The sequence below is a fragment of the Harmonia axyridis genome, chromosome 2 (assembly GCF_914767665.1).
Source record: "Harmonia axyridis chromosome 2, icHarAxyr1.1, whole genome shotgun sequence".
Taxonomy (NCBI): Eukaryota; Metazoa; Arthropoda; class Insecta; order Coleoptera; family Coccinellidae; genus Harmonia; species Harmonia axyridis.
In genome coordinates this window covers 60,970,679-60,998,219 of record NC_059502.1, presented here as the reverse complement: position 1 = coordinate 60,998,219, position 27,541 = coordinate 60,970,679, and the positions used below count along the sequence as shown (strand labels likewise).

Genomic DNA, 27,541 nt, shown 5'->3' with positions numbered 1-27,541 from the left:
TCAGTCAATAGGTAAACACCAATCAGGGGCGTACTTCGAATAATTTCGCAACATGAATAATAATTGTGGAAAATGTAAGAAAAAATTGGGCAGTAAAGGATACAAATTCAAATGTGATGGTGAATGCAAAAAATGATTCCATCGGAAGTGCATTGTCAATTTACCGGAGGATGTAGTCAAGCTTATAGTTTCAGGAAAAAAATCTTGGACTTGTCAAGACTGTGAAAATGAAATTTCTGAGGACTCCACATATTCAGGGGGGGAATCTGAAATATCAGAAACAGAAGAAGAATCGCAGAAATCATCACAGAATCAAAAACGTAAATCACTGAATAAAACAAACCGACAGTTTACAATAAATGATGTTATGGAAAAGCTTGAATTCCTCATAGCTCATGTGGAGGACCTGAGGAACAAGTTAGAGACACAAGAAAAAGCAAATAAGGCTCTCAAAAAGGAAGTCAAACATATTGCGGATGAACAGCAAAAGTGGAAAGGAGCTGTAGCTGTACTGAAAAGTGAGAGAAACAGAGATGAACAATCAAAACTAAACAAAAATGTAATTATAAGTGGTTTACCGAAGATTAAGGAAAATAATGAAGAAAACCTCAACACCGTATTTCGCATTAGTGAGAAACTTGAAGTAAATCTTACAAAAGAAGTAGTTACATGCAAAAGAATTGGAAAAGGAGCAAATAGTCAACTCAAGGTCATGTTTGAGAATGAAGAATTGAAAAAGAAATTTATGGAAGCTAAGAAAAAGACGAATTTGAACTCAAGCCAACCAGGATTTGTAGAAAAACATCCTATCTACATTAATCACGAGTTGACATCAGAAAATCAGCTTTTATTCAAAAATACAAGGGACTTCAAGAGACAGTATAATTATAAGTTTGCCTGGATATCACAAGGAAGAATTCTACTGAAGAAAACTGAAACAGGTAGAAATATTGAAATCAATACTGAAGAAGACCTTAATAAACTAATACAAAAAAACTAAAAAAACTCCCCAAAAACCCAGAAGATCAAAACATAAATATATTATACTACAATATAAGATCTTTAAAAGCAAAAAATAAAAAAGATAACCTACGTCATTACATACATCAGCACAATTATCCTCATTTAATTATTTTAACTGAAACATGGCTCAGTGAAAAGGACAAAAATTTATACAGTATACAGGGCTACCGTGGAGAGTATGATTGTAGATCATCGCGAGGTGGTGGTGTTTCAATATTCATAAGAGCAGACCTACAATATGAGGCAGTTAAAACTCCGAAAATAAATAAAGCAAACATAATATGTATAGAGTTGCCAGGACTCGGTATGCCAATATATGCGATTTATCGTGTCCCCAAAACTAAATACATACCAAAATTCATGGAAGATCTAGAAGAAATACTGGAGAAGCCCAAAAAAATGATAATAATTGGCGATATGAATGTCAACACCAGAAAAACCAATAGAAATACCAAATTATATAAGGACATACTAAACTTAAATTAATGTGAAATAAAAAATAAAAAAATTACTAGAATAAAAAAAGATGGTACTGGCACGTTGATTGATCATGTCATAACACCCACAAATATCAGTTGCAAAGTAAAGACCAAATCTACAGCAATATCCGACCATAAAAGCTTATATATAAGTATTAACCTGCCAACAAACGTGAACATTGTCAAGTCAAAAAAGATTGTCTATAAAACTGATAATGAAAAATTTAAAAAAACAGTTCACACATTGCTACAAGAAAAACCACCAGAAATCATTGACGAGTTGATGGGTCTTCTGAGTGAAGCTAAAAGCACATGCACAATGAAAAGAAAGTTGATAATAAAAAATAATAACTGGTGGTACAATTCTTCCATACATAAAAACATTATGAGAAGGAACAGCCTATACAAAAGAATGAAGAAGTTTCCATACATAAAGTAAACAATCTGATAAGACATCAAAAGAAAAAATACTTCAGTGAAAAATTGCAAGGAATTGGAAATAACACAAGAAAACTATGGTCTGCAATAAATGAAATCCTACCAGTGAGCAACAAAACACAAACAAAACTAGCAAATTTAGTATATAAAGGAAAAACATACAAAAATGCAAGTCAAAAAGCAAATTTATTCAACAGATTTTTCATCCATGCAGCTGAACAAACTATAAGAGTAAACAAAAATAAAACAAAATTTGATTAAGTTGACCAAGACCAGTCACTCTATATGGGAAGATGTGATGAAAAAGAACTCACAAACATAGTGATATCACTGAAGAAAAACAGCTCACCAGGTCCTGACAATATAAGTACAAGAGATCTGATTGCTTTGTACCCCATTATTAAAGACCATCTATTATTTCTGGTGAATAAGAGTATAAAGAGTGGAATTTTTCCAAGATTATGTAAGATCGCTAGAATAACACCTGTGTTTAAAAAAGGGAATGAGGAAGAACCGGCTAACTATAGGCCGATATCAAATACTTCAATATTTGCTAAGATAATAGAAAAATTAATGAAAAAGAGATTAGCGAAATTTCTAGAAATATCTAAACATCAATATAGATTCCAGGAAAAAAGTTCAACAGAAGGTGCTGCAATTGATGTCATCGAACACATATTACAAAAACTCGACGAAAAAAAGAAATTCGTAGGTGTTTTTGTTGATCTGCACAAAGCATTTGATACAATCGACATAGCTATCTTACTGAAAAAATTGAAGAGAATAGGAATACCAGGAAAAGCTTTGAAACTGTTTCAGTCCTTCCTTACCGAAAGAAAACAATATGTGGTTGTTGAAGGTAAAAAGAGTACTTATAAGAAAATCAGAACTGGAGTTCCGCTGGGCACAGTGCTCGGACCACTTCTCTACCTAATATATGTTGAAAATATTGTCAAATCAGGTTTACTGGGTGAAGTCTTCATGTTTGCAGATGACACAGTCATCATATATAGCGCAGACAATATAAGTACTCTGGAGGAAATGGTCAATAGGGATATGCAGAAGTACAGTGAATGGTTGAATTCGAATAAACTTGTCATCAATGAAGAAAAAACTGTATACATCCTGTTTAAGAATAAAACAAATAGCACCAACATCCATCCACATCTGTTTATTAATGGTAAGAAACTTACACAAGTAAAAAAAACTAAATACTTGGGATTGATCATAGAAGAGACATTGAAATGGAATGCACATGTGGACAGGATCATAGACAAACTTTCGCCATTGGTGTCGAAGCTTTATCATTTACAGCCATACCTTGACGAGAGGACAAGTAAAAATATATACTGTGCCTATTTTCATTCAGTGCTCAGCTATTTATCGGTAATATGGTCAAACTCGTCAAAATTTGATCTAAAAAGATTACAGAGATTACAAAATAAAATAATAAAAAGACTTCACCACCTTCCCTATGAATATCCAACCAAAGAATTATATAAAAATTATCAATACATGAAGCTGGACAAACTGATCAAATTACAACAGTGCAAACTCATATATAAGCTAGAAAACAATCATATAAAGAGTCAAAATCTATTGAAGAAAGTCCAAAATATGACCAACCGAGAAACAAAGCAAAACAATTCATACTACTTATATAGAGCAAATACTGAAAGTCGAAGGAGGGGTCCCATATATGCCAGCTTGACAACTTTTAATAGCATGCCAGGTCATATCAAGAATTCATTAAAGTGTACATTAAATAATTTCAAAAACTTAGTTATAAGTCAACTATAATAACAACATAATTGTTGAATGATAGTTGTATTACAATAAATAAAAAATAAAATAAATAAATAAAACATTAATTTCCGAATCAAGAAAGAATATTGATAAGTTGAAGTGAATAGGAATTATTAATATCTCAGAACTGATATCAATGGATACCAAATATATTTTTCAATCTAAGAGACTGTGTCCGGACCGTAGTGTAATAAACATAGATAGAGGGAGTATACCGAGGAGTATACGCAATTTTTACATGTCCCCAAGATGGTTAGATCACGTTATCGGATTGTGATATATTTTCAAATCCACAATTTTACATTATGAATGTATATTATATTGAATGAAATATATTCATTTAAGTGATTCTCAATTAAATATGCAAATTTGAATATTTGGAATCCGATATTTTGCCCAATTGTCGAATTTATAGTATGCAGAATATGTATTATTTTCTGTATCTACCTGCTGAAATCTAAGGTTTGGCAACTTTTGCTTTCCTAGTGTCATCCATTGCTTCTCGTCGTTTGGCCCGCTTGAAGTTTTTTTTTTTCTGAATTTCTGATATACATATTTCGGTATTCATCTCAATATATTTTGAGTTGATATGAAACATTGATTCACTATGGGACATAAAAAGTGCTTTCTTTGTGGGAAACTTGTGAATTGAGTGAAAAATCGTTTTCATTTCCGTGCGCTTCATGTCAAATGTGATAATTCATGTTGGGGACAAAATTTGCTTACTGAAAATGGCATATGCTCCCTCTATCTATGTTTATTATTCTGAGGTCATGACCCTATTGAAGCAAAATATGTTTTCTCTTGGTCTCATAGATTATTTTCAAATGCTGTTCCAACACTAAACAAAAATAACCTGCACTTGATGCAAAAATTGCATGTTTTGACAGGACTACCAAAACCGAATCAAAATTTGTTGATTTGAGCCCAGGCATATGTTGGATCTTTCAGCTGAAGATTTTGTTACCCCACACAATAATGTCTCATTTTTTTTTATAAAATCAAAAATGAGGAAATTTTCTCTGGATGAGAAATTTGAATACTTAAACTTTACATAATAAAATGAATTGAATAAAACTGATGAAAATACAAATATAAAAAAATATGTGAAGACATAAAAAAGCAAAGAGCATTTCAAATATTTCAACTATCACTGGGTGTTCTCAATCGAAAGTCATTCAGTGTATATTAATTCATAGATTTAATGAACACGTTCTTAATTCATATGAGCACGGGTAAGATCGCATGCGTGCACGCACGTGTACGCAGTACACGTGAATGCAGCATATGTATGCAAATTGCCTCAGTTGCATAGTAAATATGGCAGAATTCATCAGGGCTTGGAATCATTTACTACTTTGTATGAGGAAGGTTTGAATTTATTAATGATGAAATTATTTATTCTTGTAGATCGTTTTCGTTGCGTTATAGTAGTTTAATATCTCGGATCTTTCTGAAGAAAATTATACATAGGCGTACAGCTTTTTGTTTTTTTTTCCGATATTCAAGACTTCATTGTAAAGAATTGGTTATACATTTATGATTCAAAGTATTTTCCATTGCTGGCCACTACTTTCTACCATTTTTCGGGCAGCGTGCGAATCCCTCGTTGAAAAAACTGGTCATCTTTTGAAACGATCCACGAATCGATCCAATTTTTACTTCTTCATAAGAGTGAGCTGGTCAGCCAGGACGTGTGCCATTGATCGAAACAAGTGATTGACCGCGAGAGCATCATAAAGTTATTGGCGATTAAACATCAATTAGTAACTTCGTCATGTTATTTTTGAATTAAATCTTAATACTGAAAAAAATTAATTACATATTTCAATGAAGGCGAGATAAAAAACTTCGGCTACTTTAGAATCCTTCATCTTCCACTGATGTAAATGTGAGTTCAGAAATTGATAAGCTCAATTACATGAAATTCCAAAACCCTAACTGAAAAAATGAAGTATTGCGAAGAAACTAAAAAAAAATCACAACCAAACTCGTGTTGAATAAAAAGTTCAGTGGAAATAACTCAATACATTCCATAATTTTAATGAACGAGAATTTGAACTAATAAGTTCCCGGTTCTAGGTTAACTGAATAAAGGTATATGAACATCAGTTGTATTTGAGAAATCTGAAATGGAAATATTAGGCTCTTTCAGTTGCGGAGATATACAACCATTAATGTATGAAACCTGCTCACTATTTCTGCATTTTTTCAATATAAAATGGGTGGTTTAAGTTGAATTTACAATGAGATATGAATTATTACTGCACATAATCCTTGTACAATAAAGAGAGCGTTGGAAAGCGTTCTTGGCGAATACCCGATGGCTTGCTGTGTAACTATTTCACACTGATATTAATGAGTATTTTCATTACCAACAGCCCATAAGATTGTCACACAGTTTGTAATAAAATGATACTATTTCAACTGAATCATATCCATAGCCTTCATCAAACTAGCATCATAACACCTTGGGTGGCACACCTATTTATATAATGGTAATGTTTTTGTTGATGATGTATGAACGTTTTTTCAAATCAGAGTCTTCGTGTCTGAATTTTTCCATTTCCACTTATCATATTCTATTTTAGAAATACCAGAAATAAGAAGCTTCTTAAATTGCTCTTGGATAAAATGAAAACGAACCATCTTACTTCCTTTTTATTATCAATTATATTGAATTATCTCGTATTTTAAACATTTCGGATTCCATACGCTTATTTTGAATATCTCGGAATACACATTCATATAAAAGCAATAAAAATTGGCTTCTGCACATTCAATATATTCGTGTAAAAATATTCCTGAGCAATAGGACAGGGCAATAGAAGTATATCACGAATTTTATTGAAGTTATCAAGTTTTTATGATCTATAAAAAACCTTTAATCAGCATTTTTTTCGATTACTTTCAGGGAGAGTCGAAAAAACACCAGAATGCAGGAAGATCCAAGAATAACGAAATTCGGAGTGTCGAGTTCACGGCGAGAAGATGTAGCATTTATTTCGAATGAATTTTTAAATTTCAAAAGACGCATGGATTCAATCCGAAATACACACATCGTCAAAAGTTTTGGCCATCCTAGGTTTCTCAAGAAATGAACAATCTATGTTCTTGAAATGAAATGAATATTTTCCTCTATTCCAACTGTAATATATTTGATAGAAAATCTTAGTTTGTTACTTTTTGCTTTATGAAGGATGAGACAAAATAAGAAATTTTATCGATCAATTATAGTCCATGTCCATGTTTACACCCCTTCTTTCAATCAACTGCCCAATACGCGTAAGCATCTCACGAATCAAGTCATTAATGAAATTTTCAGGCATATCATTCCATTCTTCCTGAAGGGCTAAACTAAATTCCTGAAAAGTTGATTCATATCTGATGAGTTTGCTGACTAGTTCATTTTCTGGATATTGTTCTCTTGAAGAAAGTTTTGAACCCTACGTGTGCAGTGTTATCATCCTGATATCCCCAAATTCGTTACGCAGAGAAACAATGATTAGTTCGATGATGTTTTCTAAGTAGATGGCTCCAGTTAATGATCTTTCAACGATAATAAGAGGCGACCGAATATTATACCCCCCTGCACATGAAAAATCTGAAGAATGTGTTTCACGAATCATAATGATCTCATCATATTTTTCCATTACTTTAGGTTCTTCGAATTCACAATGTCATAATCAGAAATTCTTACTACACCCATTTCTCCATAAGAAAAGTTCTGGATTCTTTGACGAATATGCAGTGTTATTCTAGAGTCTAACACTGCATGATATTCTATTCTATAGGACCATACTCTTTTCGTTTGAGCTTGTACGAGTAGGGTTGCCTTAACAGACAAAGAAAATGACTGACCCAAAAGCCTTTATGAAGGATTTCCTCGCCGGAGGAATTTCCGCTGCAGTTACCAAGACCTTAGTTGCACCAATTGAGAGAGTAAAATTGATTTTGCAAGTGCAAGCCGCGTCCGAACAGATTGAAGCTGGAAAGGAATATAAAGGTATTATCGATGCATTCGTTGAATTCTAAAAGTACAAGGTTTCTTCAGTTTGTGGCGTGGTAACCTAGCTAATGTACTTAGGTATATCCCCACACAAGCTTTGAACTTCGCGTTCAAAGATGTGTAAAAAACAGATTTTCATGAGCGGTGTTGACAAAAAGACACAATTCTGGAGGTATTTTGCTGCCAATTTAGCTTCTGGTGGAGTAGCTGGAGCCACTTCTCTATGCTTTGTATACCCATTAGATTACGCCTGTACACGTTTGGGAGCTGACGTAGGAAAAAGTTCATCTGACAATATATTGATTGTATAAGCAAAACTTTCAAATCAGATGGACCTGTTAGTTTATACAGAGGTTTCTTTGTCTCAGTTCAGGGTATTATTATCTACAGAGCATCATACTTTGGTTTTTGACACAGCTACCTACAATCACAACTCCCACATACTGGAACTGCCAGATTAAAGTCACGTAAACCTTTATGGGTTAATACCTTCCTTCAATTTAATGAAAGTGACAAGGAAATTTAGCGTTCGGAATGGAGTTCTTGTAATGTCTCCAACAGACGTCTAATCGTTGATCCTTCAGAGAAAGTTCTAGGTTTGAATCCTTCTAGGAAAATTTGGTGTATTTTCAATCGACTAAGGTCATGTTTGTTGTAATAGTATGCTCTTCAAATGGCATTCTATTGATAGCCCTATGTGCGTTTGGTGTAGGAGAAACCATTGGCCACTTGGTCAATACTTGTCCAATTCATAATTTTCATGGTGGTTTCCAAGCTATCCATTCAGTTTCAGATTCTTTTTTAGAATGGGTCGCTAACTTCAAATCAATATAATTGAAATTAACATATATTACACCTTTCTGGTTCTTTTCTTTTTTGTTTTCAGATTTGATTATAAAGTCGTCAACCGTTGGTGAAGAGAAAGGATGGAGAATATTTTGTTTTGGATGAAAAGGAAGCCATACAATATAAATATGTCAGCTTATTCTTTAAACAAATACACAAACCAGTCACAACAGAGTTTTTGTTGAGGTTTTCATGTGTGCTCTGGTATCATACGTTGAAATGTATGATGCCCCGTTTACACTTTCCTCTGCTTATACTGGGATTAGATCTACACATGCGTTGTCGTTTGAAGTTGATAATTTTTTGTATTGTTTTATCTCAAAAGAATATTTATACCGGTTATACTCACAAGTCTGCAACTGAGTCGGCATTACGATATATTCGACTTCCAAAAGGCGCACAAAGGACGAGTGCTCAAATTCTCCTGACACCAAGTCAGTGTTTTCTACGATTTTCTTGTTCACTTCGCCAATAATGTTACTTCCTTAAATATTCGCTATTTTTTCTCCAACGTCCAGTATAAAGCAAATGCATCTCCCCAAGCGGAGAAAGAAAAACGACGGCATGGCAACCGAGTTGAATTTTCTCCTCGTTGTCCGGTGAGCTCTCTCGGTAAAAAAAAAAACATTGAAACTGGGAGATTGCAATAACACATTTTCTGCGATAATAATTCAGTTTATCCATTAAAGCATTGTCGTTGAGAGATGCTCAATGCGCGGGGATATCGGGACGAGCCAGTGACCTTCTCAAGGACTCTCGATCGGCGCAAAACGTTCGAACAAACCGGTCTCGGGAACACAATGAAGACGTATGTGAACATTTCGACAAGGGCGGCACCGTAGGGGTGAGTTGTAGGTACGGAAAATTCTGGGCGTCATAGAAACCAAAATTTATTCCAGATTTTGCTGATGGACCATCAAACGTTGTGATCATCATAAAATTAAGTCAATGGAAAAACATAACTAATGATTATCTCATCTTTCATTGCGATATCTTTACTTTGAGAGATTACAGCACTTGGGAACCAGAAATTAATTCTGTTTCAAAGTAAATAAAGCAAAATAATTTCCACTGAATCATTCGATTGTTAGCCACATCTATTACGCCACACTGAGGCTTCATCAGGCTACATTTCCTACTTATAAAAGTACAGAGATTTTCGAAAACTTATATAGGAACAAAATTCGACATTGACAGAAAAATAATTTGGAGATGTTCATAAAAACAACAAAGATAAAACAGAAATAGAAAATAAATCCTGTGTCTACAAGTTAACTTATAATGATTGCCCTATGACAATAAATTGGACAAACAGGAAGATCTTTCAAGAAATGGATAAAGGAACACCAAGAGAGTTATACATCTGATAGTTCTGTAGGATTTCACATATGCCTACTTATGCGTTTCGTCCCTGGCACACACACCGGACTCATCAGTGTGACTTTGGTATAATCGTGTGTGCCGTGTCACAGACGCTTGGGGAATTTAATATTATCGGGAGCCGCCGAGACTCGAACCCGGGACCTTGTTGCATCTCGGTGAGTGAGAACACAGTCTTAGCCTCTAGGCCACTGAGTGCTGTGTTTTATTATTGTTGCTATGTGGGCTTTATGAGAAGCCGCCACAGTTCGTTTTCAACCTATGCAAATCATTAGAAAGAATGGGACCATACATTTAATAAAAATTGAGGTCCAAATTTTGAAAATTGTTGAAAGCTTCCCTAATCAGAAAAAATCTAGTATTAATGATATAGACATGAATGTGATAAAAACATCAACTAAATTCATGGTTGAACCACTTAAATTCATTTACAGAAGGGATTTTTTCTGACTTACTAAAAACTGCAATAATCAAGCCACTATATAAGAAGGACGATCCTAGTGAACTGGAAAATTATCGTCCTATAAGCATTCTAACTAATTGTTCTAAGATCTCCGAAAAACTGTTGTGCGGCAGATTATTGAATTTGTTCAAGAAATTCAATATCATCATTGAAAGACAGCACGGTTACGCCAAAGGCAGAAACACGGAGACTGCAATGTTTGAGTTTCTTGAGAATATCATCGACTTCTTTCAGGATGAGTTGATTCCATTGGGCATATTAATAGATTGCACAAAAGCATTTGATTCAGTTGTACATTAAGTTTTACTCAATAAGTTATTTAAGGGATCGATCACAGATCGTTTCGGTGTCAATTGATGGAAAAACATATCTACCGCTCATCGAGCGTCACTACAAATCAGGGTGTTTCACAGGGAAGCATTTTTCAACCCCTTTTGTTTTTAATATTTGTTAATTATCTGCCTAATGCCATTCCCTGCTGGCAATAATTCTTCACCAACTTTGCAGACGATACTAATGCCTTGATAAAGGCCATATTTTCAGATTCATTGAAGATTCTTGCCCAAGATACCATTTTCACAATGGATGAGTGGTCTTTAGCTCATGATTTGCGAATCAACATTACGAAGACCAACCGAATTGTGTTTTCTCATTGCCGTTCTCTATCTGTCGACATGTCTGCTTTTTCCCTTGAGGAACTTACGAACCAAACCAAGTTTTTGGGCTTAACTATCGACTCACAGCTAAGTTGGCAGCCTCACACGGAGAATGTAAGTGTATTACGACTCTTCGAAATCCTTTCTGATGACTTTCAGTCCATCCTGTTATAAGGATTGATTTTCTGGGATTGTAGTATACATGCGGAATCAGTTTTCTGCAGATAATAGCTTATAAACAATCGTGTAGAGGATTCTTCGGGAAGAATGAATAATTGATCTTGTCACCATTTCAAAAATTACATCGTGACTAATTAATAGAGCAATCCGTTCGAAGAATGAAAATTAATGATGAAGATTTTCCAAATGCTGAAATTACAACATCAGGAGAAAGAAAAAAAACATGTATGACTTCCTTGGTGAAACTGTTCTCCATCTATCGAGATTATTTTGGAATTATTCACCAATGCAGCTTCTATTCACCCACAGGCAAGAGATTCCATAAATTGAACACTAAGTATTAGAAAAGTATAGTTAGTGGACGGATTTGCCAGATAATAAAAAAAAATTTGATGTGTTGCTCCTTATGAAACTTGTAGTTGTAATTATTATTTTCCTTGAAACACATCATTTAGTTATTTTTCAAAATGACCACAGGGAAAGGAAATGCCAATATTGAAGTAACTTTTTCGCATCAGTTTAAGGTTTATAAAGATTTCGAGCTTTTGTTCATGGGATAGATGATTCTCAATGTAGAAACAATATATCTTGAATTACACTTCATACGACTTATGAATGTCGAAATCTCAGAATTTTATATCAAAATTATTATTCTCACCTTCACTTGAATGCAAAACAACTTTTATGAAACAATTATAGTTTGATTTAATTATAATTGCATTCTATTATTTATCGGTAATGTCTGTCAAACTGATGTCAATCTGTATTCTACAATTTGTCATCGATCGCCAAAATCCCATAATAACTCCTGAAAAATAGCTAAACCTAAAGTGTATTGTCCGAAATGTAATGGTCATGTGGATCATAAATTCTGTGGTTTCTGACATTTTCAGAGTTTCCATAAAAGATGATTGTGTAAAGCTTTCTTACTTTTGAATTTTTCCATTAATTTGGAATTTATTCAATTTTTTTTGTAGGGCGACATTCTGCACCTCATAACCAGACGAGCGTAAGACACATTTCGCTAACTTTCTTGTAGACCAATAATAGTGAAAATAATAATTTCATCATTAGGATACGAAGCTTCTGTTTGAAGTACCATGTTGAAATTGATAAATAACATGAAATGTGGGTTTCTTAATTAATCTTTATAATTTTCGTATGATTTAAATATTGGAATAATGAAATTACTACAGCTATTTATCAGAAGAAAATGGAGAAAACGCTTATGGCTCCATATTGATTACCACCTTTTAGAACTCTCATAGTCCCAATATTGTTGTTCGATCATCCCCTTGCAGCGATCCAAGAATCTTGAATACCCACCATTAGGGGTCAATGACACATATCATTTGATTTGATTCATTATAATATTAGAAATGAAAAAAATTGATTTTCGTTTCTGTGTAGGAAAAATTGTTGAAAATAATGCATGAAGGGCGTAAGGTGCTCCAGTTTATGAAGAAAGATTTACCGTTCAACCGTCACCGTCTTTGTTCAAAATTATTATATTATTCATAGCTTTACAGCTGTAACGTTATGAATAACACTGCTGGCAATTGGATAAGTTTATTGATATTTCTGATCCTATGATCACAATACTTATGTATCGCAAAAGGTTGATGAAAACATTCAATATTAATTAGATTACTGCCTAGAATCAAATGATTAACAATTTCAACATCTCAATACCTCACCAATTAATTCACTTCCACTTAAAGGAGTCAATTGCGTTCTTTAATCAAAATTGAAATTACGGTTCTTAGTCGATTAGGCATAAAATAGATTTCACAGTACTTACTGGAGTAATTAGTTATCTACTATTGAAAATGCGTAAAAAGAGCCCTTGGATGATTGGATCGTTCTCCGGTAGCACGATAAATTTAAGTGAAATAACTAATTTTTTTCAAATATTGTTCTATAAAGAGAAAATCTTTAAGATTCTTGAACGTTTTTAAATCTTCTACATTCCTTTACTAATTACGAAAAGTACTATATATCGAAACTGTTGATTGAAAGCATATTTTACCATTATAATTGCGAAAAATAAACTATAACTACTTATCCCTTTATGGTTATTGTAAGGGAAGTACTACATATTATGAAGATTTATAATTTAATCAATTCTAACACTTGAATGAAAAGTACATTTGTAAATATTAACAACCCAATTTGAACAATTAGGTCATTCTTTTGTGTCACACTATATAAACTAAATTTGGTATAGGACAAATCTAACTTCCTCTCTTCAACTTCTTAGGAATAATTGTAGATAATCCGCTTCCTCAATGTCGCTAGGTACGTCGTTCTCTAAATCTATCAATTCGGTATATTTCCAACTATATTAAAATTATTTGTGCGATTTTTCATTCCGTGTGGATACTTGAATTAAATTTTATTTTTTGGGGGTCTCATTTCGTTAGTAAGGTTATGTTTACAAATTTTCATTTACCTAATTTTTCTCTTGCTCTACACGACAGATGCAGAAAATAATCATTTTGAAGTGAACAAATGTCAAGACGATCAATTGAGCAAATACAGTGTATCCAAAATGTTACTATCAAAAGAGTACCTAATACTTGAGGATAATGTGATGCGAAATACTACAAAATCATAATATATTTAAGGATATTCTTATTGAAAAATTCATGTTGAGAATAAAATTTTCGATTTCTGCAATATGTTCGAAAATATTGAATCCCAAAAACTAGAAACTCTGTTGGAAGGTGACAACCTGCCTTAATTATCAGTTAATTAATAATTAAATTTTCAAGTGTAATTATTGCTTTGATCTTCTGTGAATTTCAATTCTGTTAAAGTTCCCCGAATGCTTAAACGGCCTCTACGCCCCTGCGTTTGTCGTCTGAACGCTCTGGACAACCTTATGACAACACGATCCGATGGATTTTTTTTCGTCGTATCGAAGCTTGAAACTTACGCAAGAACCGTACAGAATGGCGAATAAAATGTACAGGTTTTTCTTCAATTCTCACCGTCGCATAATTGCACTCTACTCTAATGAAAGTCTATCTGTCGATTCGGAAAAACAATAGAATAGCAGGCATTATTCAGGCTCTTTGGAAGCTCAAACTCGCCTTCGTATAGAAGGCATACTGAAAATTTACATTCACAACTGGTGATTATCAGTATGAAATAAAATACAGTCAACTCTCGTTAACACGAATAATTCACAATCTCCTTAAAAAAGCTTGTCTAAGTGGAAAAAATAACTCAAAATTATTTTCTCTATTTCAGTATCGTAATGAGTTCATTACAGTTCTAAAAACAGTGCTGTAATGAACTCATTACAGCATTGTTTTCAGTTGAATTTTTCGTTTCGTGTTTGCCTGCACAGACTTGGTGTTAAATCGATTTTGGCAGGCATAATTCACGAATATAACGCATAATTCTAAATTATTCCAAAATTAGAAACGTACGATTTTAATTCAAATTCCGTAATCTGTCAATTTTCGTAACAGTCACACCAACTGCCTAGATACAATACAAATGTCACTAGGATGTACAATTTGAATATTTCAATGTTAAACTCGTTCATTAATTCACCAACTCCACCCTTGGTGACCACATATACCTACATACTATTCTGTGTATTCTGTCGTCTCCAAGGGCGCAATTGGTAAATGAATGAAGTGGTGCCAAAAGTTGAAGATATCACGAACGTCAGTCATTTCTATAATTATTTTGATCTATTGTTGCCTTCATTTAGTAGAATTTCGCATTACTTATAAAAGAAATCATATTATTCAGGGTGTCCAAGTTCGACTGCCTATTAGACTTTTCTGGAGAACTGGAACTCTTTGATGTTCATGTATATGTTAATACTTAATACATCAATGAACATTTAAAGGATTAACAACAGTCAATTAGACATGAAAAGTTTTATTCTCGGTTTTATTGAATAGAGAAGATAAGGGTGAGTCAATTTTGGTGATCAATAAATCAATCTTTCCCTGTGCTGTGAAGGTATTTATTTAGTAGTGTGTGTGATTGTACTTTTTTTTCGAAATCCATACATTATTCTTTTTGGATCCTTGTGAGGTACATGAACGTTGTGTAAGCGAATTTTATAAACTGAAAGAGATCAGCATATTATAGTACAGAGTTGAAATAAATAAAATTATCGAAAATAGAATAATTCTAAATCGAATTAACGAATTGAATCATAGTTCTTATAACTACAATTTTTAGTTTCAATGAGAAAACTCAAGTCAACTGAAAATTATGTTGTTATATAATATGTGTTTACAATTTTTAATTTTTTTTTATTCTATAAATAAGTAGAAAAAATCTTCATCAAAACCGAATTTGATTATTCGCACCATGACTTATTTACAGAATGTTTCAATACTAAATATTTCAAATGTAATCCTGTGCTCCTTACTGAAGATTGGAATCAAATCACTAGTTCTAATGTTGAGAATTTATGTTTCATTTAAAAATTATTTGTTTCAAGAAATTTCAATAATGAATATTATGTTTTATTGAAAATGATTTGTATTGAATGTTTATTTGCATTATAACTGCAATTCATTGACCCGAAGGATCAAGATAATATACATTCAAAAAAAAATATTTTGCAGCTCTATGTTCAACTTAAAAAATCAACATCCCTATAAGGAGTAAGATATCAATGTTTTACGATATTTAATTATTGAGAAATCCGAAAAATTATGATGAAATTACAATTCCGTTAGAGGTGTAGAATTTAGGGAGATAAACTAGACATATTTTAAGCTTTGGTTCCTTTAGTTGAAATATTTATTATGAAACATAGTCGTATATGAATTGAGTATAAATTTTTACATACCTTATGTATATAAGTCATATTTATCTTCAAATTCATGGGAACAGATATTTCGAAAGGTTTCTGGGTACGAGCAAAAAATAATTGGAAATCTTTGATCAGTGAAGGGTGCATCTCATACCACGGTAAACCATAAATGAAGTTATTTAATGCCTCACACTACAAAAAGAACATAATTTATCCGCAAATCCTAAAAGTTTTACATTGATACTGAATACTTGCCATATTTTCCAAGTCCTGACCACGAAGAGCAATAAAAATGTTACTTATAAACCACACCATCATTGCCGCTAACAATAAGAGATCAAAATCCTGAAAAAAAAATCGAGTGAATCGTAATATTCCAAATATAGACCAATACAAAAAAATGGTAAGCTGCACAAAATTTCGAACTAAATGAAACTTCTTCGGGTTGTTCGGGAGGTTGTGGCCGAAGAACCTCAACATTTCGGGAAATTTTTCGGTTATATAACGGGTGTTTTTTTCGAGGTATATAACTTTAAGTGGGCATTACTGTTCAAGTTAACACAGGCTCCTTGTGTTGGATAACTTGACAGTCATCCCACAACACCCCCGAACAACCTGTAGAAGTTTCATCAAGTTCGGAATTTTTTCCAGCAGACCCTACTTTTTTTCTTTGTCTACAGGATCATTATTTTGATCGACTATATCTCAATTGATATTGAATTTACGGAAAAGTTTGTGAATACAAAATTGTATAGAATTTAATGCTCTAAAATTTTAAACATGAACGTTCCGGTAGAAATCTCATTAGGTTAGAAGTTATGACCGAAAAAAGTCGGAAAATGTTGAGATTCTTCGGCCCTCCTCAAGTTAGCACAGGGTCCTAGTGTTTGATAACTTGACAGAATCATCCCACAGCACCCCCTACCAACCTGTAGAAGTTTCATCAAGTTCGGATTTTTTTCCAGGTAAAATGTACATATCTACTGGACTATGAAGCAAGAACGAAGATACGATATTCTCTTTTACTTTTCAATCCCTGTTATAATAAAATTTTTGTAAATCCTGGTATAAATTTTCCCAAGACTTTTCAAATAATTCTTCTCCATTTGAATTTCGATTGATTTCTTGTGAGACGAAAGTTTCCAAGACTTTTCAGTATGCAATATCTCACCTCAATAATTTTATGGCAAAGTATAGCAATCACAAACATCATGAAGTAGCATAGCAAAGGATTGAGTTTAACCTTGACGTAGTCGTTTATTAGTTGTACCAATCTGAAATTCAGTTAAAAACATTAGATTTCTTTATACTGGGGTCTTAACGAGAAATTAGCAGTAGTAATCATTTGCCGTGTGAATGCGAATGTGAAGAGGTGTTTGTAAATCGTGGTGGAATGAAAGTAACATATAAAAACAAAACAAAAAAATATAAAAAAAAAAAACAAATAAAACGACTGATATTTGGAAATAATTGATGAAAAGAAAAATAAGTACAATCTTTAGTACAATTTCCAATAGAGTAATAACATCATACGATATTAATTATTTATCTGGTCAATGTATCAGCAATAGGAAACAGCCATCAACACAACCATTGTCAGACAGAAGGTCTCCACGCCATTACGTAGGAATCATAATCGAAAGTAACCCAAGGAGAATGCATGTCATCAAGGGAGGATAGCGATATACCTTTTTCACCCTTTTCTTGATTATATAATTCATGTTCTGATGAACCAATAGAATCTGTAAATTTCCCATAGTTATGACGTATTGATAAGTGAATATACTACTTGACGACGTGGTATAATCGTTTTGGTGTTTCGCCTTCTGCCATATTGTAAACATTTCCATAGTACATTCTTGGACATTCGCCAAAAATAAAAACCAAGCTCAGTGAAATGTCATTGAATTATCAAAATGCGTTGCTTTGGTTATAGTTATTGAAATTATTCGTTATACAGGGTGTTTCCTAAACATGCGGCAAAAATTCAGGGTTTGTTCCTTGGACTATTTTAAGCATGTTTTGTCCTTGGATGATTTTTGAAAAACCTCTTTGTTTCGAAGATACAGGGCGAACAACATTTTTCATATTTTTAAAATTAATAATAGTTTAAATAAAAATGCGTACCGCACTGTGTTTACTAAGTAGGTACAATTTATTTTTAAATTTGTTTAACAACATTCCAATTACTAAAAACGGCCAGTTTTTTGACTAAAAATTGATAAGTGCAGATGGTAAAGGAATACAGGTTTTCATTTGAATTCATTAACATACGGAGATCGCTGGATTGGAAGAGGTGGACCTCATTTATGGCCTGCTCGTTCCCCGGACTTAAACCCCTTAGATTATTTCCAATGGGGCCATCTAAAATCATTAGTTTATACCACTCCAGTAGAAAATGTGGAAGACTTGCGAAATCGGATCATTGCTGGGTGTAACTTAATAAGAAATGATCCTGGTGTTTTTGAAAGGGTTCGGCAGTCAATGAGGAGAAGATTGGATGCTTGTATGCTGGCTAGAGGTGGTCATTTTCAACAGTTTTTGTAGGTTGAGTTGAATTTTCATGTAATTTTTCATAATAAAATGTTATTATCTGAAATTTTGTTTCCCCTATATCTTCGAAACAAATAGGTTTTTCAAAAATCATCAAAGGACAAAATATTCTTAGAATAGTCCAAGGAACAACCCCCTGAATTTTTGCCGCATGTTTAGGAAACACCCTGTATAATAAAATTCGAGAAACACCACTCGAGCTACGCTCTCGTGATGTGTAGCGAACTACGTCTCGCGAATCAGTGTATAATCGAATATTGTCTATGCTCTTGTGATATAATAACCGAGTATTCGGCGTCCGAATCTCTTGAGTGTGCTAAGTCTGGTAGTTAACATTACAAGGATTAGTGTGTGCATTTTATCAACTTGCAATACAGTAATAAATTAGATATTTGAAGAGACTTTTCTTAGACTGAATTCACATTCAACGAGGAAACATCTTGCACGCCTTATATATGTTAGCTATCGATAACGATAATACATATCATTCATATCAGTAAATTCGAGATAGAAACCAGACGGTAGATTTATCAAGGATTCCCTTTATCTGACCATTTGTTAACTGTGTTTTTACCGCGTCAAATCAACTGCCGATGTATGCACATTTTTGAGAAATGCTTCAAACGCAGGATTGTTGACTTCTTGGAGAGGAACAGGCTTTTGCTCGATAACCAATTTGGTTTTAGAAATTGAAGGAGTACTGAGGATTTTTCGATTTGAAACTCAGAACCTTCATAATAACAGAAAGAATTTTTCGGTTTTTCTGGATCTTAAAAAGGCTTTTGACACTATTTTTTATGATATTCTTATGGATAGAAATGCAGAAATAGGATTAAGAGGTAACTTCTTGGACCTACTTAGGAATCATTCAAGTAATAGACAATAAAAAACCAAAATCAATAAATATTTCAGTTCTTATATGACATTTGAAACAAGTATTCCTCAGGGTACTGTACTAGGACCGGTCTTGTTCCTAATTTATATCAATAAAATAGGACAAGTGATTGATGACTGTTATGTTACATCATATGCTGATGATACAGTAATACTGTTCAGTGGGAGATCTTGGACTAATGTCTATAAAAAGGCTGATAGGGAATCAGTAGACTGCATTAGTGGTTGAGTGAATGTCGGTTGTGCCTGAATATATCTTTTCATGACCTTTTCTGCCACAACTGTAGACCTTCCAAAAACTGATCAATCAAATCACCAACAATTATTTATACATAATGATGAATGTCAAAGTTTGAAATGTGACTGTTCCATTTTCATGAAAAAAAACCCCTACTATAAAATACCTTGGAATAGTATTGGACCAACATCTGCAATGGGGCCACCACTCTTTATACTGCCATAGAGTAAAAAAAAAAAATTACAAATTGTATGAAATCAGAGAGATTTCAAATCAGAAGCGTCTTCTTTTTATTTATAGGTCACTTTGTAAAGTCATTGTTCAGATACGGTATTGTTGTCTGGGAAAGTGCTTATGACAATATGCTTTGTAACTTTCAGGTAAGTCAGAACTCGGTTCTAAAAATATTATTCAAAAAGCCTTGCTTATTTCCAACTATAGCTTTGTATTCTGGATATGGTCTGCTAAACATGAGAATCCTTTATGTTTTTACCAGTCTTACATACTGTTTGAAAATAAGAAACCTCTTTTCGTCAGTCTCGCATGATTATTCTACAAGATCTAACTTAAGTAATGACTTGATGCTGCCACTTTTGCACACTCATGTTTGTCAACGTTTTGTTACATTTCTGATCTCAAACTTGTTCAATTTGTTGACTCAATATATAAAAAAATTCTTGTCGACAAAAAGAGAATTTAGAAAGGAGCTTAATTGTTTATAGATAATTCAAATTGGTTTGACTCAGTATAAGAATTATTGTTGTTTCTTTTATGCCAGATATTATGCCTTCAAGTTTTCCCCTCAATGGTTGTGTGCCTCCCTTACTCCTGAAAGTATGAACTGATTATTTTTATCTGAATAATATCCCTGTGTATCATGTCGTACTGTGTTTTTGCAGGATCGCTCCATGGTGGCCGATGCAATAAGGTTGAAAAGAGTAATACACAAGATGTATCATGTGATATCATCTTAGGTGAAATTTTCTTCCCATTACTTTGTAAATGTAAAGTAACTATTTTTTTGTATCAACTTTTGTGGGATTAATTGAAATTCAAATTGAAATTGAATTGAATCCATATTCCGATTACTTACTCATGAGTTTCGTTGAAGAATTCTATGCTTTGTGAAAGTCTATGTCTGGTTAGCTGTATATCCTTTCCAACAAAATCAATGTCTCCTAATATTCTTATTAGTCGTTGAATTCTAGCTACTGCAATGTAGGTGCATCCTATGTGAACGCAGGAAACAGTGACCACGTGAGCCATATAGTAGTAAGAGTATATAGAGAATGCCAATATGCACCCATCGATCACTGGAGAATCCATTTGTTTTGGCAACCAGGCGCAAAGGATGTTGGCGCAAACAATTGTAGAATTTCCTTCTTCGGCCTTCTGGGAGAGACACCGGCCAGTCCAAACTACCCTATCTGTGAACCATACCAGGATGGAGCATTGAATTGAGTAAAGGTAGAACTTGCTCAACTTCTCGATGTAAATTTTCACAGGTTTATATTCTTCATTATTATGATACTCTTCATTGTCCATTTGGGTTATCAATTTCAAAATTGTTCCTCTTTCTAACACTATTATGTAGGTGTAGATCGTGCATGCGGCAAATGTTGCAGCATTATTTAATTCTTTCATGACAGCAGCGGAGTTTCCTTCTGAAAAAATTATCACTACATGCGTTATCGCTATATGCTGCAAATCAGAGCACACACTGACAGGGTGCTATCTACTTCTTTCTATTTAATAAATATATTCTATCCTTATATCTAATTCGAACTTATACAGACGTCCACATGAAAGATATGCTCAGTGCAATTTCCTGAAAACTGGTTTCGGGGGAGGATCGATTATGGTATGGGGTGGAATATCTTTGACTGCTCGCACAGACCTAGTGGTCGTTGATAATGGAGCTATGAATGCTGATAGGTATATAAGGAACATTCTTGAAGAGCATGTAGTGCCATTTGCCCCATACATTGGTGAACATTTCATTTTTATGGACGATAATGCCAGACCCCATCGTGCGCGCATCGTTCAGAAGTACCTTGAAGAGGTTGAAGTCTCTAGAATGGAATGGCCAGCAAGAAGTCCAGATCTCAATCCGATTGAGCAGGTTTTGGACAACCTCAATAGAAGGCTGAGAAGTTCAGAAAATCATCCAGCTACTCTTACTGACTTAGAAATCCAACTCAGAGAAATCAGAGATTAGATCAGCACATTTTAAGATCACTCATTTTGAGTATGAACCGTCGTTGCCGAGCTGTAATTAACGCAAGGGGTGGAAATACCAAGTATTAAATAACTTATCAGCATTCCAGTATTTTGAAAATTGTTTATTTCTCTTCTTTCACATAAGATTCGGTGAAATCCTGAATTTTTCTTCCATTTAATGTGTCTTGTTTCGTTCAAAACCTCACCGAGAGAACATAAAAATAAGTTATAAAGTCAATGTAGAGTTAACTTTCATTAAAATTGAGATTTTCAGAATGTGCGTTAATTTCTTCGCGCAGTGTAATTACAAAATTCTGTACTGATTAGGATGAAAGAAAAGTGAAAACATATGTGACCTGGTAAATGTAAGTAAAGTTGTCCTAATGCCATATAGACGCTCATGGACGCCGATAAAGTGTAAATAATGAGAAACTTCCACAGACCATTCATGGAACATATTTCTCCATTTTTGGTATGTAAACCTAGGAAAATTGCTGACGTTCGGATAACATAAAAAAATGGAGTTTCTTCGCTTTGACTCATAATATATTTCGGCAAAGAACACTGCAACTATGCACCGATGAATAGAAATTACTCGATATATCGAATAATTAAAAACTCATCAATTAAAGTAGCCGAAAATTTAATATTGGTGGTGAACTTTATGAATCATTCATAAGTCAAGGAAGTCAATAATAATTGGGTATACGAAGTAATCTCCTCTCCATAATTATTTTTTCATTTCCATCATTTCATGATGTTTTTTGGGTTGACTCAGTGTAATAGGGTAATGAATGCCAATTCGATACCTTCCGAGGTAGGATCCTACAAATTTATTATGAATTGATACGTTAATAATCGGTATTCGTTTTTTTTTTGTACAATCTCTAGCTCTTGGTCAAACAGCGCTTACATAACGGCCGGACTCGATAATGTCTATGACTTTATCGACAATGGACTAGTTTTCACGTTTTTGTTAAGGATTAATTCTAAAAATTTGAGTAAAATGAAACAAAAATGTGGAAGAATCATTGAAATATCTCTAGAAATGAAAAAGTTATAGGACTTTGAAGTTGCGCTTGGAAGAATAATTTCATAGTACGTGTAAGTGGCGTGACGTCACACACTAGACGACTGGTATTCGCAGAGTGCTTACGAATTCATTGGTGTACAATCACTTGTGCCGTTCGTGTCGTGTTTTGTTCGTTACACGATGGCTGAAATAACTTACTATATACATACATATAAATTACTTTTTTCTCTTTTTAGTTTTTACTCCTCACATAAATATGTTTTGCCATTGATAGACTTCAACAACCAGTACTCAACTACAAACTCTTTATGAATAGTTTATTAAATAAATCATCGTTATAAGTTGAACCATGATGAAGCAACCTCAAAAGTGGATACTTACTTGAAAAGTTTAACTCCTTTTATTTCAGCACTGACATAAGATGGATTTGAAGAAAAAAACTCCACCACTGCGAATATATCTATTTTAGGCAAATTGTCACTTTGTCCTTTCACGAAGCCTTCTTCCGTTATGGTGACATAAAAACAAAACTCGAGTTAAAACTACACTGTACAACTACAAACGGCGCGAGAGCCTTGGCGCGGCTAAGTATTTAAACGTAATTTATGGTGTAGCGATCACAGGCAAGTGCCGTGACGTCACAGACCAAAGACGTTCCGCGCTAAAATACGTAAATTTAAATAATCTATTTCTCAGTCATTTATTGATGGATTTTCAAATTTTTTTCACTGATTTATCAGTTTTGCTCTATATTTTAATTCTATCGTGTCAAATATAGTATTATCAACATCACTAAACTAGTCCATTGGCCTTCCATTGCATCTTTGTCAGAAAAATTACCGGAACATAATCGGCGAAATCAAAATCACCCGTGATTGGCTATCAACAGTAGAACATAAACACTATTTACATTTTCAGGCACCTGGCTTGCATTTTCGCCTTCATCGAAGAAAAACTGTAAAATATAGCATATTTTCGCTTTGCTATTGTCCAGGTTTGACGCGTGCTCATACTAAAAAATTCATGTAAACTTTTTCTAACAGTTATTCTCAGAAAATTGAGTTCATTTTTCAATAAACCTCGAAGCATTTTAAGGTTTCAATTGTGACAAATTCAAAATAAATTTTGACGTTTCAATGTTAACAAGGTATAATATTATCGATGGGGAAGCAGTATTATCAAAGGTAATACCAGGAGTGCTTCAAATATTATTGATATTTTTTTCCTTTCCACGAAAACTTGTTTATTTGCCAAAAACATGAAAACAAACCGATTGATTTAATCTATATTCGGTATGTTTGCATGTATTTTCCTCAAATAAATCAGTTTGAGTGATGAAAATAAAAAATTATCTGATGAAATTTGAAGAACGAGTTGTATTTGAGGATTTTATTTTTTTCAGCAACTTAAATGCTAAATATTCTCTTGGCTGATGGCACTGAATCGGTTTGTGTTAATTTTTCAATAATTTAAGCTGCCAACAGTGACGAATTCAAAGTAAAATTCTGACGTTTCAATGTAAACAGGGTATTATCGATGAGGAAGTACTATTATCAGTATAATCCCGAATGATTGGCTGGAATGATGCATTGCTATTAGTCGAAACCACCAAAATGTCAGATTTGGACATGTGAAAAAAATAATCAGTTATAATATCACAAGAGCGTAGATAATACGAGTATTTGATTGTACAACTCATGTTCTGATGAACCAATTGAATCCGTAAATTTCTCATAGTTACGGCGTATTGATAAGGGAATATACCCTTTACGATGTGGTTCAATCGTTTTGGTGTTTCGCCTCCTGCCATATTGTGGTCATTTCCATAGTAACATTCTTGGACGTTCGCCAAAAAATGAAATTCAAGCTCAGTGAAATTACATTGAATTGTCAAAATGCAATGCTTTGGTTATATAGTTATTGAAATTATTCGTTATATAATCGTAACGAATACCACTCTAGCATAAATAATAAATAATAAAATTGAATTTAAAATCAATTCACATGATCAATCCCGCGACAAACAAACCATTATCCAGGAATTCATGAACGAACCCAACAAAATACAGAGCTCCGGATTCGGTTGAGCGGCCTGTTCGAAAACCGTGCTGTGCGGTGTCAAGTTAAGGGTGTTTTTTTTAGAGCTATAGAACTTTAAATTGCAATGAAACAACGATGGATATTAGATTGACATGAATCTTGTTTATCCGCAAGATAATCTTGTGGCATTACATTTTAAATATGATTTCTGGCATATGACCACCACGGCTGGCTCGGATGTAATCCCATCTGGACGTCCAATTTTCGATGGCTTTTTTCAACATTTGTGGCCGTATATCGGCAATAACACGGCAAATGTTGTCTTCCAAATGGTCAAGGGTTTGTGGCTTATCCGCATAGACCAATGACTTTACATAGCCCCACAGGAAATAGTCTAGCGGTGTTAAATCACAAGATCTTAGAGGCCAATTCACAGGTCCAAAACGTGAAATTAGGCGGTCACCAAACGTGTCTTTCAATAAATCGATTGTGGCACGAGCTGTGTGACATGTTGCGTCGTCTTGTTGGAACCACAGCTTCTGGACATCATGGTTGTTCAATTCAGAGATGAAAAAATTAGTAATCAAGGCTCTATACCGATCACAATTGACTGTAACATTCTGCCCATCATCGTTTTTGAAGAAGTACGGACCAATGATTCCACCAGCCCATAAAGCGCACCAAACAGTCAGTTTTTCTGGATGTAACGGTGTTTCGACATACACTTGAGGATTAGCTTCACTCCAAATGCGGCAATTTTGTTTGTTGACGTAGCCATTCAACCAGAAGTGCGCTTCATGGCTAAATAAAATTCGCTTATCAAAATCGGAAACAACGGCAATCTCATTCTGGGCCCATTCGACGAATCTACGCCTTACTTGATGGCGGATAGACTCATTCGGTTCTTCCTCAATGCTATAGTTAATCGAATTAACTGCTCTGATGGACGATTTGGTCGACGATAAAATGGACTTAGTGCGCAATACGTATTCCGCGCAGAACCATTATTTTCGAAATGAAATTGCACTATTTGCAAGCGTTGTTCAAGCGTGCGTCTGTTCATGATGAATTGCCAAACCAAACTGAGAATAAATCACTTGGAAGCGGTTAAATCGGTCGTCATCTCGAACAGTTATGCCAATTTAAAGTTATATACCTCGAAAAAAACCAAACCCTTTTTAAAGCTTATATAGAGAATGCCAATATGCAGATATATCAAGTGATATAATCTTAGGTGAAATTTTCTTAACATTTCTTTGTATATGTAAAACTACTTTTATTTTGTATCAACTTTTGTGGAATTAGTTGAAATTTAAATTGAAATTGAATTGAATCCATATTCCAATTACTTACTCATGAGTTTCGTTGTAGAATTCTATGCTTTGTGTAAGTCTATGTCTGGTTAGCCGTATATCCTTTGCAACGAAATCAATATCTCCTAAAATTCTTATTAGTCGTTGAATTCTAGCTACTGCAATGTAGGTGCTTCCTATGTGAATGCAGGAAACAGTGACCACGTGAGCCATATAGTATAAACAGTATATAGAGAAAGCCACTATGCACCAATCGATCACTGGAGAATCCATTTGTTTTGGCAACCAGGCGCAAAGGATGTTGGCGCAAACAATTGTGGAATTTCCTTCTTCGGCCTTTCGGGAGAGACACCGGCCAGTCCAAGCTACCCTAACTATGAACCATATCAGGAGGAAGCATTGAATTGAGTAGAGGTAGAACTTGCTCAACACCTCGATGTAGATTTTTACAGGTTTATATTCCTCATTAGTATGGTACTCTTCATTGTCCATTTGTGTTATCAATTTCAAAATTGTTCCTCTTTTTATCACTATTATGTAGGTGTAGATCGTGCATGCAATATATGTTGCAACAGTATTCACTTCTTTCATGACAGCAGCGGAGCTTCCTTCTGAAAAAAATTATCACTACTTGCGTTAACTCTATATGCTGCAAATCAGAACACACCCTTGAACTACTTCTGCATGGAAATTATACAGGGTGTCCCGGAAATTGAGGGAAATCCCTCGGATTCAGATAAAATATAAAAAATAAGATGACAAGTTCTCATCATTTTTTACCTAGCGGCCCTCCCTAAGGAGATAAGGCCTCCTAAATGACGTCAGTGGAAATCCATTTTAGTGAAATAAATATCAAACTACTTTTTTGTTCCTTGAATAACTTTCGTATCACACTTTGTTGACCTCAAAAAAAATTAGAAGTCATGTTTTTTTTTTGATAAAATTGATTAAAAATTAATTCCTTTATAATTTTTTTTTGGAAAACGGTTCATTGTATCGACGATAAACAAGAGTACCTTTTTTTTAGCTTTTTTTCTCCTTATCATACAGGATGTTGAAAATGTTAGCATAAAAATGTACAACCTGGTAAACTAAAAGAGCTAATTTAAATTTGAGGGCCATATTTTCAAAGATACTTTGCACTGTTCATCACATCAAATATACTTCAAATTATATTA

At 33.8% G+C, this 27,541-nt stretch overlaps 2 protein-coding genes and 1 pseudogene across 2 annotated transcripts; 2 read left to right on the top strand and 1 right to left on the bottom strand.

Annotated features, from left to right (window-relative positions):
• Positions 1 to 367: 367 nt before the first annotated feature.
• On the top strand, positions 368 to 1,000 carry LOC123673446. The gene has a single exon (XM_045607928.1). The coding sequence runs from the start codon at positions 368 to 370 to the stop codon at positions 998 to 1,000; it is 633 nt and encodes a 210-aa protein (XP_045463884.1).
• A 6,581-nt stretch (positions 1,001 to 7,581) lies between these two features.
• On the top strand, positions 7,582 to 8,167 carry LOC123673549 (annotated as a pseudogene).
• Positions 8,168 to 15,224: 7,057 nt separating this feature from the next.
• On the bottom strand, positions 15,225 to 27,003 carry LOC123673548. Its single transcript, XM_045608105.1, has 5 exons — positions 26,404 to 27,003; positions 17,244 to 17,346; positions 16,328 to 16,417; positions 16,109 to 16,264; positions 15,225 to 15,372 (listed from the first exon to the last, which is right to left on the bottom strand). Exons 1-5 carry the CDS (start codon positions 26,952 to 26,954, stop codon positions 15,316 to 15,318), a joined length of 957 nt encoding a protein of 318 aa, XP_045464061.1. The 5' UTR covers positions 26,955 to 27,003; the 3' UTR covers positions 15,225 to 15,315.
• Between the last annotated feature and the right edge of the window lie 538 nt (positions 27,004 to 27,541).